A 19568-nucleotide genomic window follows, 5' to 3' on the forward strand; every position below is an offset into this window, starting at 1 on the left:
CGAAAGCATTATCAATCGTAGATATGCAGCAAAACTCTGCTCCTCAGATGTCCAATGAGCGAAGGGACTTGTTGCAAGAAGTTATTAATAAAACAGTGCTTAGAAATAGCACACAGGAACGTCTTCGCACCCTTATTCAAGAATTGAAAACACAACAAGAAGAATTGGAGTATGTTCAAGATCAAATCAGTGCCCTCATGAGTATTGGTCACTTTGTTGGTGAAATCCTTCGTCAAGTGGATGATGAACGCTTTATTGTACAAAGTGTTTCTGGAGCTCGTCATCTTGTTGGATATAAAAAGAGTATTAAACCAGAAAGATTGAAATTTGGTGTTCGTGTTGCCCTGGAAATTACTACTCTGACAATTGTTAAGGTGTTACCACGTGAAGTGGATCCACAAGTTTATAGTATGCAATTTATGGGAGATGAAAAGAATGTTTCTTTTCAAGAAATTGGAGGTCTTCAAGAACAAATGCGACAGATGCGTGAAGTGGTAGAACTTCCATTAACAAATCCTGAACTATTTGTCCGTGTTGGTATTTCACCGCCAAAAGGAGTTTTACTTTATGGACCTCCAGGAACAGGAAAGACACTTCTTGCAAAAGCGATTGCCTCCAACGTGGATGCTGCCTTTTTAAAGGTGGTGGCATCATCTATTGTGGATAAGTATATTGGTGAATCTGCCCGTGTGGTTCGAGAGATGTTCGCCTACGCACGTGAACATGAACCATGTATTATCTTCATTGACGAGGTGGACGCTATTGGTGGAAAACGTATTGAAGGAACTTCCTCGGACCGTGAAATTCAGCGTACACTTATGGAATTACTGCATCAAATGGATGGCTTTGAGAAACTCGGAAAGGTGAAAGTTATCATGGCAACCAACAGACCAGACACTCTCGACTCCGCCCTCATGCGCCCAGGTCGACTGGACCGAAAGATAGAGATTGGTCTCCCTAATGAAGCAGGCAGACTTGATGTGCTAAAGATACACGCATCCAAATTAAGTAAGCAGGGAGATATTGACTATGATTCACTTGTGAAACTCTCAGAGGGTTTTAACGGTGCTGATCTGCGAAATGTGTGTACGGAGGCGGGTATGTTCGCCCTCCGCGCAGGTAGGGATTATGTGATCAATGAAGACTTCAACAAGGCAACACGAAAGGTTGCGGATATGAAGAAACTCGAGGGAGCCCCACACAGGTACTCTGAGCAGTAAAACTGAATAGCTGAGAAAGAAAGAAAGAAAGAGAGAGAGAGAAGTATATGTGTGTGTGGTAGTGGTGGGAGAGAGTTCAAAAAAAAAAAAAGAACATGTAGAAGAAAGGTGATAAATGAGCGATGATCGAACCAGAAAGTTGATATCAGAAGTGAAGAAAAGGGAGAAAGGAAATATTGAAGAAAAAAATGAATGAATGAACATGAGAGAGTATATGTGTATGCTTGTCTGTAGTTGAGAGAGAAGGAGTAGGTGGTATATAGTTGCCTGTGGCTTTTCCTTTCTCTTTTTCTTCATGCTATTGCAAAAAAAAAAAAAAAAAAAACACCATTTGGCTACTGAGTTTACTGTTGTTGTTGTTGTTTTTTTTTTTTTCTTATTCTTGGAGTCTTTGTTGGCTTTCTCACTTATGCCCTGTCTACCTTGAATGTTAGCTCTCCTCATTTAAGGGAATCTTTACATTCCTTTGTTGCCTTTCTTTAAGTTTTCTTTTTCTTTTTTTTTTGCTTTTGTTTTTCTTCCTTAGACAACTGAAATATTTTTTTTTTTTATTGTTTTATTTTTTATTCCCATTATTTGTTACGTTTTGTAGTAGGTATGGTTAATTCCTTTGCACTACAAGAGAGAGTTGGAAGGACAAATGGTTTTTATTATGGATGTTGGAAATATGCAAACAATAGATTTTATTTTTTATGGGTAATATTTCTCCTTTTAGCGTTGATGAACTGTTCTCATACTGCTGAGGCAATTTTTGAGGTGCCTACTTTAAGCGATGGTCGAGCAACATTTGAACTCGCACCAGTATCGTCGGCATCCCTTGATCACGTTCCCCGTCAAGCGTTAAAGAACTATGCCTATATATTAAATGAAGATGGACGTCCTTTTGCAATGGATCATGCGGGTCGTATTGTTTTTGAAGTAGGCTTACTAAACTTTGCTAATTATGATTATAATAATTACATTGATACCACTTTGTATCCTGCATTACTGAAAGAGAACAGCCAACGTAAACTTTTTTTCATGTTGACACAACCACGATTGTATTGCCTTTGTTTAGAGGTAATGTCTGAATCTTGTGATCCTTCACGACTGCCAATAGTTGTGGATTCATTTTTTATGGCCATGGAGACAAGACTTATGGTAAAGATTTTTGAACTTTCTCAATGGCAAGCCATTTTAAAACGCTTACAGGATGCTCAAATTGTACTAGATACTAATGGAGATATTTCTATTGATAATATATCAGAAATACAAACTTCTTATAGTGGATTAGCATCTATATTATGTAGTGCTCCCGCAGCTTATACAATTTTTTTAGAAGATATTGCTTCTAGCGGTGCTCCAGGTATTGTTTGGGATATAGAACACCGAAGACGTGTTATTGCGGTTCTTGTACAATGTAGTAATATTCCTTTAACTGTTGGAATTTCAGTTAAAATATTTAACGGTGATGGAAAAGGTAGTCTTGAGTATTTTTCTATGGAGATGGTATATTTAACATTTTTTATAGCATATTCATTACTCCTGGTTACTCTACTTATTTTACTTTTACCTTGTTGCTGTTCATATGGTTCCAGTGTTGTGACGCAGACGGTTCATTCTAGAGAAGAAACGATTGACAGCAGCACTTCTACCCGTAACAGCAGTACTACGACCAGTAAAGTGACTAAAGGTAGCGGTAACATATTGGTAAGCAAAAGAGGGGAAGTACATGGAGTGAATTTGTATGAAGGAAATAGTAATGGTGATAATATGAGAAATGATGTTATTTGGAACATGGGAGAAAGTAATGAGGATAATGTTGAAGTAGTACGAAAATGTAATTGTTGTTCTGTTTTTTGGAAAAAAATGCAAAATATTTGTTGTCAACATATTTTTATTCTCTATCCTACACTACAATGGCTCATTCTTGTGTCTCTATTTGTAAAAATGATTATCTGTGCTCTACGTCTAGCCCAGTATCGTGATCTTGCCATGTCAGCAGATGCATCTTTACATGGTAATATTCAAATTCTTTCAATTGTACTTACTGTTTGTATACGTTCTGTAATATTTGCTATGCAACAGTTTGTTTGTATAGGATGGGGATGCGCCTATGAGGTTCCACCAACAAGAAAAACTGTGGTTGCATCATTTGCTTCTATTATGGGATTCTCCGCTTTCGTACTCCAAAGTACCTGTGAAGGTAGTAGTATGATATCAATGTTTACTGACTTGGATACTTTTATGCATCCAAATACTCTTCGTTGTGCAACTATACGCACTATTTCTACCGCTGTTGATTTAATTGGAAGTTTATTAAATGTCTTCCAAATAACAACTCTTATGGCAACCATAGGGCGTGCCGCTTCAACAGAGAAACTGTCTGGGAAAGAGAGTGTATTTAATGATAATATGTTATTGTATTTACGCTATCGTGGGATGTGTGTGCCATATGCTGTAGGAATTATTGCTCCTCAGATCATATTGATTGCCTATTCTAGGAGTAGCTTCTCGTTTGATGATTATTATGTTGAGACTGCGGTGATAGAGTTTGTGCAATGGTATGCGTTGGCTTTTGTTCTCCTATTTTTACGAAGAGAACCAATGTTGTTTTGATAGAGAAAAACATGATGAAAAAGATTATTTTAACGATGTAGCATAATAGGAATCTAAAGGGTTTTGAGGGGATTCACTGTTGTGTTATTATTATTATTTTTGAACTCTTTCATCTTCTTCGCATATCTTTCTAAATGAATGGAATATATTGATATCTGCTTTAATCTTCTTTTTTTTTTTCTTCTTTGATTATTTTTTCTTTTGGTTTGTATAAACACAATACTATCTATCATCAGCCAAAAGCAATAATAAATAAATAAATAATAAAATAAAAAACTATCTCTACAATACATTCTTGTACATAAATGCAAATTGAAGTTCCGGAGTATGGCTCTGCAGATGTGCTTCGTGTCGGTTCCCTTAATCCAGACACACTCCACTTGGCAGATGACGAAGTACTTGTGCAAAACACTTACGCTGGTGTAAACTTCATAGACACCTATTTCCGTTCTGGACTCTACAAGAAGCCTCAGTTGCCCTTTATCCCTGGTGAAGAAGGTGCTGGAAGGGTCGTGCGAACCGGTGCCGCTGTGCAGACGCCCACCGTTGGGGATCGGGTGGTGTATTTCGGCAGTGTGACGGGGTCGTACGCCACTCACACAATTGTGAAGGCACCGCAGGCGGCAGTGCTGCCAGACGACGTGGACGACAAGACCGCGGCGGCGCTTTTCTGTCAGGGACTCACCGCACATTATCTCTCGCACGACAGTTACGCCTGCGGCCCAAACACGAGGGCACTCGTGCACGCCGCAGCGGGCGGTACGGGGCTGTTGTTGTGTCAATTGGCGAAGATGCGCGGGGCGGTCGTCGTGGGTGTTTGCCGCGGGGCCGCGAAGGCCGAACTCGCCCGCCGCGTTGGTGGTGTCGATCACGTCATTGACAGCAGCACCACCGCCGACTGGGCGGCCGCCGCGCGGGAAATTGTGCCCGACGGCTTTGATGTTGTGTACGACGGCGTTGGGAGAGAGACGTTTGACGGCAGTCTCGCAGTGCTGCGGCCGCGGGGTTTTATGATATCTTTTGGTAATGCCAGCGGGGCGGTTGAGGGCGTCACGCCGCTGCGGCTCATGCAGGCGGGGAGTGTTTATCTGCAGCGACCAACGTTGGGGGATTACATACGAGATCCTGCAGAGAAGGCAAGGCGGCTCCATGATCTATGGAGTTGGGTGAGGGAAAAGAAGTTGCAAATGACGTGTGGACGAGAGTTCCCTCTCAAGGCTGCCGCAGATGCACACAAGTACTTGGAAAGCAGACAGTCAACAGGTAAAATCATGTTGCAGTGTAAATCAACAGAGTGATATTCTGTATGACTTACTTCCTGCTCTGTGTTTTTATCTATGTATGTGTGTGTGTTGTAAGTGTATTTCTAGGATATGGTCTGAGGAACGCGTGGAGGGGGTGTGGTTGAAAGCGCTTTTAATATTACCTTTATTACGGTACGCAACAAAACGTATTTGTACAACATGGGAAGTGTTTAACACTCATAGCGGTTTGTGGTCATTTTTTTTTTTTTTTTTAATGAATGGTAGTGATAAACAGAAAGCCAGCGATATATTTTTTTTTTTCTTTTTGCTTTTATTTCTTCATATGGTGGGTAATGGGGAAGGAAGGAAGGACTAGACCATTTTTTTTTTTTTTTTTTTTTTTTTTTTTTTTTTTTTTTTTTTTTACATTTTCTCTGGATTATCAATTGTATTGATGCAGTTTTTTTTTATCATTGTTTTTTTTTTTTTGGTGGTCTTTGACCTTTTTTTGTGTTTATCTGTCCATCATCTTTTTTTTTTTATTCTTATTAGGAGTTGCTGGGAAACATATATATATATATTTTATTAGGACCATCCCAAAAAATAATAATAGTGGGGAAGAAGGTGCGCTTCTTCTTGAATACTTCAGTTATAAAGAACGAGAGATAAAACATACGTACTGCTCAAAAAGGGGAAAAAACGAAAAGAAAAAAAAAGAACGGGAATGACGGAAAAATCATCTCGTTTTCTTTCATTGGAAGATTCTCCCGATGACTGGGAGCTTCTCGAAGCATTAGAAGTGAGTCCCTCAACAACAAAAAGGAAAAAGAGTGACACAAAGGATGATTTCATTAAGGGTTTTGATCGCACTACTGAAGTTAAAAATGAAGAAAATGTTGGCGAAAAATCATCCGGTGTACGGGCTGAAATACAGGAAAGAGATAAGAAGATAGATCCTTCTTCTTCTTCTTATGATGATGATGATGATAACCGTCCGCCTGAAGCTGAAAAGCGGAGTTATGGATGTCAGAACTGCTCTAGTATTGATGGCGAGGGATCAGTGACGAGCTCCAGGTTTTTATTGCGTGATCGGACACGATCGTGTGCCTCAGCTGCGGAGGAGATTTTTATGCGACAATTCGAAGAAGACGAAAGTGGACAATTTATATCGTCTTCGTCAATATTTCCCTCAGAACCTAATGTGGATAAATCCCTTATGGATGAGAGCGAGGATTTTATTCCTTATGGTTGTACCTTTGGTGCTACTCCGTTTGGTTCAAAAAATGTCAATGATTACTCTGACGATTGTAAAGAGCTCATCCTCTGCTTTGGAATGTGTTGCTGGGATTTTATCTCTCATTTGTTTCTGTCAATAGATGCTGTCAGTAAGTGGTTATTACTAACGTCTACAGCATCTGTGGCTATTTGGGTCGTTGCATGGATTTGGTATGAGCCGCACGATATCAACACCTGTAGTCTTTTGAATATTCTTGGAAAAGGAGCTGTATTTATGCAAGTACTGTTATTTGGTGTAGGACCCCCACTTTTCATAATAGGAATCTTGTTACCATTCAAGACGTTTGGTGCAACCACAGCGGAACCAACTTGGAGTGAAACAGAGGAAGAAGATGTTTCTGAGGAAAAGACAAAGAATAATAAAGATGATAATAATAAGGATGAAACTCAGAACCAACCTGAAACATCTTCAAATATGCAGAAAACTGATATGACGATGTTCTTACGTTGTTTTTTCAAAACTAGAGAAGAAGAAGAAGAAAACAATGAGGATGTTCAAAATGAAGAAGATGGTATACACGTAAAAAAATCATCCAGGCTGGTAATTCGATTGGGTTCAGTTGTGTTGTTGTGCATAAGTGTTGGAGCAATAACCCAGTCGGTAATACTTTACTGTTCGTGAATGATTGTAGTGAAATAAGATATATTTCAGAAAAGAGAAAATAAATTTATAGAATTAACATATGATTCATTTATTCCCCGTAAAGTGCATGTAGAATAAAAAGGTAGAGAAAGAGACATATGGGAATGGTGTCTTTTTATTTTTGTTTTCTATTTTTCTATTCTACATCATCGCACATCGCACGCTATATATTGTGTTTGTGGTTTTTTCTCTTTTATGATGATTCCTTTTGCAATGGTGTGAATGGGGAAAAGAACAATAAAATAATATAATAGTGAGAAAAAAAAAAAGTATAAAGTATTTAAAAGACGAGTTATTTTTATTTTGTTCTTCTTGCTGTTTTCTGTTTTGCCTATATCAACAAATATATATATACACACAACACACAACACCTCTGTTCCCCCCACCCCTCTCCCCTGAGTCTGGCTACCCCCTACCAGGTGTGTGTGTGTGTGTGTATGTGTCTGTGTATGGGCGTATATGTTTTTTTCTGCGGGGATGTTGTTCATTTTGAGATAAATATAAAGAAAAGTTAAAATTCAAAAGAATGAAAAGGAGTGAAACGAGAATTCGGATAAAAATTTATTGTAAGAGATATTTTCGTGGAATTTGCTGAGGTGGACGTCAAGGAATTGAGAAGAGGAAAAGAAAAGGGTAAAAAAAGGTGGTGGTGGTGGTATGGAGTAAGTTTCTTGAATTTTGAAGAAAAAAGAAAAAAAAAAAAGAACGAAATAATTTTTTTTTTTGCTTTTTTCTCTCTAGTTAAGAGTCAAGTGTTAGAGTACATTAATAGTGGACGCGGCACCCATTTTTATTCAAACGTGTCTGTATATATATATATACATGTTCAAATGTAATTATCAAAAGAAAAGATATGCAAGAATGTTTAGTCTGTTGAGTGAGTGAGAAAAATTCTTTTTTTTTTTTCCAGTTTGTGTACGAATGAGTAGTGTTGGATTGGAAGAAGTTTTATAGTAGAGGATATTCTGGTTCTTGAGAAGAAGTGGACGTGGTTTCGTTGTTGTAAACGGTTTTTTTTTTTTTTTTTTTTGCTTTTCCTAATTTTTGAACATATGCATCTGTTATGGGTGCTAGAAATCAATATTATTTGCAATGATGAATGACAATATTATAGTGACAATTACGATTCTGCAATAAGGCATAAGTAAATAAATTTCAACAGAGAAGATAACAAAGAAGAGTTTTTCGTTATTGTTGTTGTGGTGTTTTTTTTTTTATTATTGCTTTTGCCAACGTTCATGGTGTTCATATAAAAACAGTATTCAAATAACATACTTATCTTTTATTGGCTATTCTCACGTTACATTCGACATTCCATTAACAAGTGTAACCTGTTATTGTTGGGAGTGGGTTTTTTTTTTTTCTTTTTATTTGCGCCTTTCTGCTGACAATACAGAGGTTTTCAGTTTCTTTGTTTTTTTTTTTTTTTTTGTTTTACTCTGTTAAATTGACCGTATTGATATGATCTCCATACTGTGTTCATTCAGTTTATGTGGAACTGAGTCGTTTTGTTTTTTGTTCGAGCCTTACCAATAATTTCTCTTTTCGTCGTCTTACTTGCTTAGACGTGTACATCACGCGCAACTGGGAAGACAAACATATTTTCTACTCATCACTCTTTGTCTCTGTGTGTGTGTGTGTGTGTGAAGATAGAAAGGGAAAGAAAGAAAGAAAGAAAGAGATAACAAAACAGAAACAAGAAGAAGTAACGTGTAGTAACTTAGATCCAAATGAAGTTGGTGAAGTTTATTAATTGTGACGCCCCCCGCGTTCCTGCTGATGCATTTGAAGTTTTAGTGGAAGAAGAACGAATTCGTGTCGCTCCCAATTCACGCGCTGGTAATGTTGGCAGTCGGAAGAATGGGAATAGCGCAGAGATGGTGCACAGCTGGCGAGTGGTGAGCTCCGCCCCATCCACCACCGGTTGTTATTGGCTATTAAATGATGATAACACCCCTATTGGGCCCATTGATGAGGTGATGCTTGCCGTACGCGATGACACACACAAGAATAATAATAATAATAATATTAATAATAATAAGAGAACTCCCGCGGGTGTTGAGGAATCACACGTGGAGGGGGTCGATCTCCGCAGCAAAATGGGCCGCCAGCTGCAACGCACCCGCGAGGAGTACGGCCAGACGTTCAAGACGGCCGCGAAGAATGCGGCGCTGCTGATGGACGCGGAGCGGCTCAAGACGGGGCGCGAAGAGAAGACGAAGTTGGAGCGCAAGCGGGTGGTGGAGGCAATTGAGAACGGCGAGGAGCCCGCGCGGAAGACCCGCGTGAAGACAGAAGGCAGCAGCTCAAAGCGGGGATAAGGATAGGGAGGAGGAAGAGTAGGTCGTAAGGAATGAAAAGGGGAAGAGGAAAAAATGAAAAAAAAAAAGAAGAAAGGAAGGAACAATGTGGAATATATATATATATATAAAGGAATGAGAAAATAGAGGTGATAAATTCAAATACAGGAATAATTAAGGAATCATTGACGTTTTTGTATTTGTATTTGTGTCTCTGCTTCTGTGATGTGAAGAGAGAGAGGGAGGAGGAGGAGGAGGATACAACAGTTGGGTCGCTTTCATTAACGTTGTACGTGTAAAATTGGCCCGCATGACAAGGGCAGAATAATAATTTTTTTTAAAAAAAAAAAAAAGAAATTGAAGCTATCGCCAGCCTTCTTAACAAAGAAAAGATAAACAAGGTAAAAAGAGAGAAAGAAGAAACTGGTGAAGTAGTTGAGTGTTATAACAACAAACAAAAAAAAAAAAAAAAGAAACTCTTAAAGAAAAATCATTCTTCTTTTATATTATTATTATTATTATTTTCTTCCTATAATAGATATAATAATTCTTCTGAATTTTATTTTATCATTGCCAAAATGCGTTGTCTTTTTCTTCTTTTTTTTTCTGTCACTTGCCTATAGGAGAGTGGTGAAACCCAAAAAAAAAAAAAAAAGATTTTTTTTTTTTAATGGCCACAGTAAGTCGTGGGAATGTTGAATTAAGCATCACATTTGAGTCCGAGACTGCGGAGTACATCCCTGGTGGTATTCTCTCCGGTGTAATTAAAATAACACTGAATAAAGAATTCTCGCTTCGTGCTATCCGACTGCGTATTCGTGCTGAAGAGTACGCCAGAATTGGTCTAGGACCCTCACCTACCGACAATACCCGTATACACTACGATAAGATTTACACATTTGCACGAGAGTTACGTAAAAGTGAATCTCCGGAGACTGCATCCCTGTTGCTTACTGAAACTGGATCTGAGGGAGAAGATTTTATGAATCCCGATGAAGTACTATCACCGGGCGTGTATGAATATCCATTTGGATTGGATTTGCCGGAGTTTTTGCCTCCAAGTTTTGAAATTCGATGTAAACTAGATACTGCAGAAGCCCGTTTAATGTACACAGCAAGAGCATATCTGGATATTCGTACTGGATTTGATCTAGAGTGTTTCAAGCCATTTTATATCCTTTCCGCTATTTCACGCTTACTGTACACTGAGAAAATGGATGAGCGTACTGAGAAAAAAGTAACTTTTAATGTGCCACTGAAGAATTCTTCTCGTTGTGGATTTTTTGGACTTTTCAACGGAGGACACGTTAGAGTCACTAAATTAAGAGTGGAACCAAAAGTTATTCTTATGGATGCATCTAAAATGGTAAATAGAAGTTTTACATCTGTCATTGATAATAATAACAATCCCTCCGCTTTTGTTCATGTAAATATTGTCAATAATTCCCGTAAAACACTGGATATCATAAGAGTACGCCTTATGAATGTTGCCCAGATCAGACTTAATAATCTCCACTCGTTTCGTTGTGTAGATATTGGAGAACCCTTTATCTACAAGGGAGTTATTCAACGTGGTGATGAAAAGTCTTTTGTGGCCAAGTTCTGCCCTAATATTTTCTTACCCTATTCAACTGTTAATAATAGTGAAAAGGACGATAATGACGTCCACTCTTCTTTTTCTTCATATCCTCTTATCCCGCGAAGAAAACAGAAGGGGTATGTCTTGTATGAACAACCACTCATGGATGTTACTACCGCGTTTGTCAGCAGTCATTGTGTGGTTTCAGTGGAGTTTCCAGGGTATAAATTTGAGGAGATCTTTATGCCCGCCGATGTTCTTCTAGCTGGTACTATTGATGAAGGCACTTCGTCTATGGGATTTCCTTGTGTGTACGATAACAAATCTTTCAGTAAAAGGAGTTTGTTAAATAATGTTTACATTTTACAGCCTAATATTCACGATTATACAGAGTCCCCAGAAAGGGCACAGTATGTGTCTCCCATTCTTAATGAGGTTGAAGACCCAACTGGTATATTTCCTGCATATACAGCGGGGATTCAGAGACACTAAAAAAAAAAAAAAATAAAGAATAAGAAAGAAAAAAAAGTTTCTTGTTCTTTTTTTTTTTTTGTTATCTCAATTTATGTGAGTTGCAGTTAATTGATTAGTAAGAAATTATTCTGCTAACTATGTCTTCTATGTTAACCCTTATCCTTTTCTCTCTTTTTATTTTTCGGGAGGTCATATCCTCTTTTTTTGGTTTGTTTTTCTTAACCCTTTTTTTATTTTATTTCTCTTTCTTTATGTTTATACCTTTTTCTTATTTTTGAAATCCTTTTTACAACACGTTTCTTGCTGTTGTTGGTTTTCACTGTTTAAATTTGTGTTTTACAATGGCTTTCCTTTACGTCTACCTATATGTGTGTCTCTTTAAACGAACCCCACCATCTATATTTGCATTTCCCCCCGTCTCCTCCTTCTTGTTCTTTATATTTCTTTGATCTTTTCCCTGTATTCCAATCATCCTCATATCTCCTTTAGACTCTCTCTCTCTCTCTCTCACTGTCTGAGTGTGGGAAGCCGCTGGCCCTGAATGCTCTTCTCACGCTTATATGATGTACGCTGCCGATGCCTTTCAAGTGCCTTTTCCCTTCCAGCCGTACCCGCTGCAACTACACGCGATGGCGGCCATTCGCCGTGGACTCGCGGCCGGTGAGGTGGTGGTGTTGGAGTCCCCAACCGGCACCGGGAAGACACAAGTGCTTCTCAACAGCGTCCTCTCGCATCTGTTTGAACCCGTCATGAATGCCGATAACAGCAATACACAGGAAAAGGCACAGCAAAAACAACAAGAAGAGGGAAAAGGAATTGCAGGTAGTAGTGGGGGTACATATTCTAAAAGAGAGGAGGAGGGTGGTATGATGATAGGATCTGGATACTCACGTAAACGCCAACGTGGAATGCGAAGTAAGAGTAAAAGAGAAGGATCAAATATGAGGAACGAAGAAGATGCATTCTTGCTGGAACAAGATCGTCGCGAGGAGTTAAGAGAACAAAGGCAATTTGCAACATCGCTATCAGATTCTTCTTGTTCTTCTTTGGAGAGTTCTTCTGATATTTCTAGTGATGATGAAAATTTTTCGGAGAATAGACTCCCACAGCAGCCATTACGAAAACCAAAAGTGTATTTTTCAAGTCGTACCCATACCCAGTTGCAACAACTCACTGAAGAGCTGCGTCGAACAGTTTTTACACAGTACCCAGTTCGACTACGTACTCGTCGTCAGCATATAGTGATTGGTGAAAGTGAACATGAATTGGAAAAGAAAGAAAAAGAAGAAAAAGAGTTATCTGATGAATTACCACATAAATTACGGTATGTTCATGTGGCAGGACGACAACAACTTTGCTTAAACGCTTTTCTGAGAAAAATTGCAGGCGGTAATAATGAACGTTTAAATGAATTATGTCTTGAGGCAATTTCGTATGAACACTCTAAAGAGGGACGAGCAGCACGTAAAGAACAAGAAAAAAGAAATTCATCTATACCTATTACAGATATTGAGGATTCTTTCCTCTCTTCAAGTGAAACTACAAAAGGTTGTAGTTATTGTAGAAGTGAAAGATTAAAAGTATTATTTGATTATGTTGATATTTCCCCACGTGGATTATCGGAAATGCGAGAGTTAGGACAACGTACGGGAGCATGTCCTTTTCTCGCTACACGTGAATTACTCCGTGGAGCTGATGTTGTACTCATCCCTTATCCTTATCTGGTGTCATCCGAAATGCGGAATACATTACTTTCAGGAACAAGCACAAATCAAAATGATACAGAAGATTCACAGGATAGAGAAGAATTAGATGAAAGTATGATAAAGAATAAAGATGAATTGAATACGCATACTCATGCTTCTTGCTTTAATTATTCACATCATGGCAGTAACGATAAGAAAAGGAAAAAGAACAACAACAAGAAGAAAAAAAAAAAGAATGCACCCACACTACCTCCTGATTTTTCAGGAGATGTAATTGTTGTAGATGAGGCACATAATCTTGTAGATTACTGTCGCAGTATGACGACAGTTACTATAAGTGTTACAGAGTTATCATTAGTACGTTCTTTACTGAATGCATATCATACACGGTATGAAAGAAGACTTCTTACTCGTAATAAACAACGCATTCGTGAGATGGTGTCATTTATTGACAAACTTATTCAATATTTGCAGACAGCATTATCTCAGACTAAAACAGTAGAGGAAAATAAAGAAAAGACAAAAAATACATCACCTATGGAAGTACATCATTTTTCTTCATTTGTATTTGATGCTGCCGTGGATACTGTAAACGTCTATCGCTTTCTTTCTTTTTTGGATGAAAGTAGACTATTACCCAAACTTCATGGTCTTGTAGCATTTATTGCTGAAAATGAGGAAAAACAACAACAACAACAACAACAACAGTTGCAGCAACAACCACGTAAAAAACGTTCTACTACTACAACTACAACTATCAACATGGAGAATGAAATGCATGAGATACAGAACTCTAAACATCCTAACCAACATCTTCATGACTCTCAAGATTCTTTTTTATCTTCAACTACCCAGGATCGTAGTGTTATAACATCTGCATTGCATCGATTTGATGCTTTTCTACGTTGGTACAGTCGTTCAGATGAATACACACGTATTGTATTACGGCGTCTAATGAAAGATGATGGAAACAACACAGAGATTATTCCTCAACTGCAGATGCTACAACTAGAACCGGGAACACACACACTTTTTCCATTACTTCAACAAGCACAATCCGCCGTACTTGCTGGAGGTACAATGAAACCCCTCGCCCTTACATGTGATCTTCTTCTTAAACGTCCTCTTCAATTGATGAATAACCTTTCCAGTGAAGAGAATGATTCTACCTTGATAATCAAAAATAAAGGGTTACAGAAGGAACAAGTTACCTCGGATAAAAAAATTTCCTTTACAGAAGAAGGACATATTGTACCACCATCCTCTGTTGCGGTATTTACTTTGGGAGTTGGTCCAAGTGGTTATCGTGTAGAACTTCAACACGCGACACGCAACCAGATACAACGACATTTTGAAGAAGTTGGGGCAACTATTTTAAATTTTTCTCGTGTTATTCCAGCAGGATTAATTGTTTTCTTCACTTCTTACGAGATAGAGGAACTTTTTGTAACACATCTTCATAAGTCTGGATTATTTGATAAAATAAATGAAGTTAAACGTATCTTTCGTGAACCTGGTCGAGTTGTTAGTTCTAATAATGCTAGTTCTTCTTTAACAGCTGATAGTACTTCAGCATCTACTCCTGTAGATGCCATGCTGGCAGAGTATGCCAAATGTATTCACACTAGAAACTCTGGTGGGGCATTATTATTTGCCGTCATGGGAGGTAAACTATCGGAAGGTATAAACTTTAATGATAATCTTGGCCGTGGGGTTGTGGTGGTGGGTCTTCCATATGCAAATCCAAGTGATGTGGAGCTGCAGTTGTATTTAGGACATGTTAGCAGTACCCGACTGTCGTCTACAACAACAACAACAACAACATCATCATCATCATCCTCTTCTTATTCTTATTCTTCTGTTGTGGATACGGCAGTTGGATGTTTGGGAGGCGGTGTTGGTAGTAGTGGTGAGATGCCGCCTGTATTCTCTTCTCCAACACAGTGGGGTCTTTTCACAGATCTATGCATGCGTGTGGTTAACCAGAGTACTGGTCGGTGTATTCGTCATGCTGGTGATTACGCAGTTGTTATTCTTCTTGATGCCCGATATGGAGAACGTGCGGATATACGAAAGCGGATTCCTTCATGGATGCAACCTTCTGTACGTGTGACACATTCTTTTGGAGAGTGTTTCCGTGGTGTGAGAGACTTTTTTCTCAGAAGACAACAACAACAACAATGATAATAATAATAACAACAATAAGATACAGTTGGAAACCATTAGTGTTAAGTTGATATGCGTGTGGATATTATATATATTTATTATCTGCATATGGTTATTTATTTCTTTGTATGGGAGTAAAGATGTAAAGATTTTCTATCTTTTTTCCTCTCTTAAATATACTTTTCGTAATGTCTCTTTCATTATTTTAAATAAAATAATAATCATAATAATAAACATTTTCTCTTATGTTTCTCTCATTTTTTTTTTTATTCTGCAGTGCCCAAGGTCGCAAACTACAAAGTACAGGTACTGAACTAGAAGTGGGTAACAAAGATAAAAATAAAAAGCAAAATATAAATATAAAGGAAATTAGTTTTCCTTCTCTTACCGTTAAGCCACACACACACACACACTTATATATACAGAGTCTGTGTTTGGGCTATTCGTTTGTCGTTTCTTTTTTTTTTCCTCTGATTTTCACTTTCTACTTTCAATCCATCGTTTAATCTTCTACACGTCTAAACCTGGATCGATTGTTAGTTCTGCAGGTTAATATTTTCTTCTTCATTTCATTTCATTTACGTTGTGTCTCCGTTTACGTTTCTCCCTTTCGTCTCGTACAAATCTTGTCATAAGCACCATTACCGTTTATTCCCCTTACGTATTTATTAACTTATTAACTTACATACTTAATTTCTTATATATATATATATATACACGTTGAATGTCATTCTGTGGAGAGCGCACATTGTATGTGACGTCTCCCGCCCCACTACATCTCGCTCCATTCAAGACAGTCTCTGCTGCTGCGATAAACACTACACCGGCGGTGTCGGTTGTAGTTTCAACCTACCGTCTGCGTATTTGTTACGTTTCCGCCAAACACCGTTCACCACTGGATGTCCCACTTGCCGCTATTGAGAGTGTACAACAACACCGTGGTAGTGATGGGGCGTGGGTGGCGGTGAAGTGTAAGACAACTTGTGCCTTTCGCCTTATTCTCTACAACACCACGGGAGAGTCAGAGGAAGGTGTGAATATCCTTGCAGGTCTTATGCAGACGATTGAGGTGACAATACCAAAGAGTATGTGTGATTTCTTTGCATTTGCATACTTTGCGGCACTAAAGAAGGTGTGTGTAGCGAAGGCACATGAAGCTGGTCTACAGATGTGTTCGCAGAGTAACAGTAAAGTAACAGAAATTTGTAATGGAATACCATCCGAAGAACATGGGATAGATAAAGATAATACTTTATTCCTCCTTTCTTCTGCAGACCGTGTGAAGAATACTGTATCCCATGAAAACGGCAGAGATACTTGTACTGGAGAGATGGAATTGGGTTCACAATTTACCACGAACTCTGAATTGAAAAAAGGCAATAAAGAAAACAACGATAGTACCGATTTAGAGAGTTCCATGGCGGCTGCAGTTAAACCTTGTGAAGTGAAAGAAGTAAAAAAAGAAGGAGAGGAAGGGGGAGAAGATGTTATTTTCTCTATGGTCAAAGAAATTCCAGTTCTAAATACTGTAAAATCTTTAACTGATATGAATGAAGCATTTTCATTTACTCTTTTAGGGGAAAAAGAAATGTTACAAATGCGTCGAAGTGCTAGTGCAGTGATATGTGAATCCCCAGTAGTATCCATTACATCCCCAACAAATAATATGGAAAAGAAGGAAAAAGAGGTTTCTTCTATTCATACAGAAAAATTAGAATTACCATCTCCTTTAAGAACAAGAAATGAATTTAATATACCAGAAATTCGATATAGTATTATTGATGGTGATTTTGAGTATGACTCCGCATGGTATGCATATAATATTGAAGAAGATTTTTACCGTATGACACGATTAACACACATGTGTAATGAAATATTAAAAACTGATAATGATAATGATAATGAAACGAATCTTATTCCTAATATTGGACCAGGAATAGATGTATCCCCATGGTTTCATATTATTCCACTTTCACGAGGAGATCTTTTTGCTACATATCCATTTTCTATTGTTGTCCCTCGACGTGTTACAGTGGAACTTGCTGAACGTGTTTCCTTATATAGACATAATGGTCGAATCCCAAGTATATCATGGATTCATCTTGAGACAGGAGCCTCTATATCGAGAGCAGCACAACCTGGATCTGGTAGTTACATGTCAAGTGATGCCGATGCACTCTTTTGTAGTTTTTTAAATCCATCTTTTCAGTATTCGAAAGAGAAAAAAACATTACAAAAGGAGTTTCATTCCACAATAACAGAAGAGGTGGAACAGGAGAAGAAGCGTTTATTATCATCTGAACTAGAGGAAAAAAATCCTCTTTCTAATAATAATAATAATAATAATAGTGATGTATGGGTACCACCACCGTTGCTTTTTTCTTCAGATGAAAATGTTAATGATCTTCAATCTGTTACATCAGAAAGAGGTCGGTTAGTTTTTTTTGACTGTCGATCTCGTGCAGCGGCAGCCGCTAACTTCCCAACTGGTGGTGGATTTGAAATTGTACGTAATTATGATCATGCCGATATTCAGTTTTTAAATTTAGAAAATATTCATGCCGTACGTGCCGCTTTTTCAAAACTTGGAAAACTTTGTATGACTCTTCAACGTCATGAGTGTGAGTGTAATATGGGAACGGAAAAACATCCTGGAAGTTTTTTTTTCTCTAAACTTGATGCCACAGGATGGCCTGAAATGATTACGAAAATTATTTGGTCCTCATGGGTCGTTACTGAGAAAGTTGTAGCGGGCGATAGTGTGTTGGTGCACTGTACAGATGGATGGGATCGCACAACGCAAGTGGTATCACTTGCCATGTTGCAATTGGATGGATATTATCGAACTATTGAGGGATTTTGTGTGTTGATTATGCGGGAATGGTTAGAGATGGGGCATCGCTTTGCCGATCGCTGTGCAAATAACCGATCTGGTGAAGATGCTGTGAGTTTAGATGCGGCTGGAGAAGATGATAACCCAAATGCAATGGAAGAGGCCACGAAAGGGAGAGCAAGAACTCTTGGAATAACGGCAGCAAAGAATTTTGTAATAGGTGAAAATAAAGGTACTCAAATTTCTCCCATTTTTGTACAGTTTATAGATGCTGTATATCAACTCGTACGACTTTTTCCAAGTGATTTTGAATTTACTCCAAAATTTTTACAGTATCTTCTTGATGAGGTTTACAGTTGCCGTTTTGGAACTTTTTTATATAATTGTCATCGAATTCGTTACCGGCGTGGAGGTATAACCCATCGAACGGCATCCTTATGGGGTGAAGTGGAAGCGCTGGTGCGATTTGAACGTGAAAATCCCTTTTCTGTCCCTGCACATGAGAAACTAGTGAATCCGTTTTATATCCCTCTTGATGCTTATAAGGGGGAAATATTAATAAAGGCAAATGAACCACAACGGAGTAAATACTTGATAAGACGTCTTGTTCCTAGTGGTTTGAGTCCTCGTTATGTCTTTTGGCACTCTTATTACTGTCGTTATAATTTTACGAATGTAACAAGTGGTGTTGGTTTTGTTGGTCTTGAGCCAGATAATTTAGTTCCACTCATGGATAGTTGGTTATGGTACTCTCAAAAACAAAATATTGATATAACCACAAAAGATAAAACGAGAGAGAAGAAATCAGAAAGTGATGATAGTTTACGCAGTATGTTTCTAAATCGAATCCCTGTTGTTAATCATGTTGCACGTGAGTCTCCTGGTTCTTCTAGTACTACTACTACTACTACTACTACTACTACTACATGTGTGGATAAGCAAATGGAGTCTCTAAATAATAATAACAATGCTCATACCGTACTAAGTATTCAACCTAATGTTGGGACTGCTTCTATTATTAAAGTAACATCCTGCAAAGATGTAATTGACTCTGTGAGTGATGGTAGTTGTGGAGATGGAGAATCAACATCTCTTCACGTGGCTCCTACTCCTTTGAGTATGAATCTCTCTTCTTTACCATCCACTATATGTCTCAGTAGCAATAGTGGTGTAATACACCGTTTAGGAAATGAAAATTTTATTCCCAGATCAAAAGCTACTTCATGTGAGGTCTGTGCAAAGCCGTTTACTTTCTTCTTTCGACGACATGCCTGTCGTCACTGCGGCCGCGCTGTTTGTACTCAATGTGGGGGTCGCTTTCTGCGATTGCCGTCGTTACTCATTTCTCTTTACGAAGATCGTGAGGCGACACGTCCCGTACGTATTTGCAGTATCTGCTACAGTAAGGTCGTTTCTCATGCAATAAGGGGTTGTGAGCGTCAGCTGTAATGTTGAGTGAGTCTCAGAAAGAAAGAAAGAAAGAAAGAGAGAAGTCAATCTTATTTTTTT

At 38.4% G+C, this 19568-nt stretch overlaps 8 protein-coding genes across 8 annotated transcripts; all 8 read left to right on the forward strand.

Moving 5' to 3' along the window:
• Positions 1-23: 23 nt before the first annotated feature.
• Positions 24-1220, forward strand: TM35_000012190 (26S protease regulatory subunit; the record flags this gene model as incomplete). The annotated part of the gene is made up of 1 exon (XM_029020900.1): positions 24-1220. One exon carries the CDS (start codon positions 24-26, stop codon positions 1218-1220), a length of 1197 nt encoding a protein of 398 aa, XP_028887408.1.
• A 720-nt stretch (positions 1221-1940) lies between these two features.
• Positions 1941-3818, forward strand: TM35_000012200 (uncharacterized protein; the record flags this gene model as incomplete). Its single annotated transcript, XM_029020901.1, has 1 exon — positions 1941-3818. One exon carries the CDS (start codon positions 1941-1943, stop codon positions 3816-3818), a length of 1878 nt encoding a protein of 625 aa, XP_028887409.1.
• A 305-nt stretch (positions 3819-4123) lies between these two features.
• TM35_000012210 (putative quinone oxidoreductase) lies at positions 4124-5116 on the forward strand (the record flags this gene model as incomplete). The annotated part of the gene is made up of 1 exon (XM_029020902.1): positions 4124-5116. One exon carries the CDS (start codon positions 4124-4126, stop codon positions 5114-5116), a length of 993 nt encoding a protein of 330 aa, XP_028887410.1.
• A 670-nt stretch (positions 5117-5786) lies between these two features.
• On the forward strand, positions 5787-6980 carry TM35_000012220 (uncharacterized protein; the record flags this gene model as incomplete). The annotated part of the gene is made up of 1 exon (XM_029020903.1): positions 5787-6980. The coding sequence occupies one exon, from the start codon at positions 5787-5789 to the stop codon at positions 6978-6980; it is 1194 nt and encodes a 397-aa protein (XP_028887411.1).
• Positions 6981-8731: 1751 nt separating this feature from the next.
• TM35_000012230 (uncharacterized protein) lies at positions 8732-9322 on the forward strand (the record flags this gene model as incomplete). Its single annotated transcript, XM_029020904.1, has 1 exon — positions 8732-9322. The coding sequence occupies one exon, from the start codon at positions 8732-8734 to the stop codon at positions 9320-9322; it is 591 nt and encodes a 196-aa protein (XP_028887412.1).
• Positions 9323-9971: 649 nt separating this feature from the next.
• TM35_000012240 (uncharacterized protein) lies at positions 9972-11372 on the forward strand (the record flags this gene model as incomplete). Its single annotated transcript, XM_029020905.1, has 1 exon — positions 9972-11372. The coding sequence occupies one exon, from the start codon at positions 9972-9974 to the stop codon at positions 11370-11372; it is 1401 nt and encodes a 466-aa protein (XP_028887413.1).
• A 545-nt stretch (positions 11373-11917) lies between these two features.
• Positions 11918-15244, forward strand: TM35_000012250 (putative DNA repair helicase; the record flags this gene model as incomplete). The annotated part of the gene is made up of 1 exon (XM_029020906.1): positions 11918-15244. One exon carries the CDS (start codon positions 11918-11920, stop codon positions 15242-15244), a length of 3327 nt encoding a protein of 1108 aa, XP_028887414.1.
• A 706-nt stretch (positions 15245-15950) lies between these two features.
• On the forward strand, positions 15951-19508 carry TM35_000012260 (zinc-binding phosphatase; the record flags this gene model as incomplete). Its single annotated transcript, XM_029020907.1, has 1 exon — positions 15951-19508. The coding sequence occupies one exon, from the start codon at positions 15951-15953 to the stop codon at positions 19506-19508; it is 3558 nt and encodes a 1185-aa protein (XP_028887415.1).
• Between the last annotated feature and the right edge of the window lie 60 nt (positions 19509-19568).

Source organism: Trypanosoma theileri, assembly GCF_002087225.1.
Source record: "Trypanosoma theileri isolate Edinburgh chromosome Unknown TM35_Tth_1_V1, whole genome shotgun sequence".
NCBI classification, from domain to species: Eukaryota; Euglenozoa; class Kinetoplastea; order Trypanosomatida; family Trypanosomatidae; genus Trypanosoma; species Trypanosoma theileri.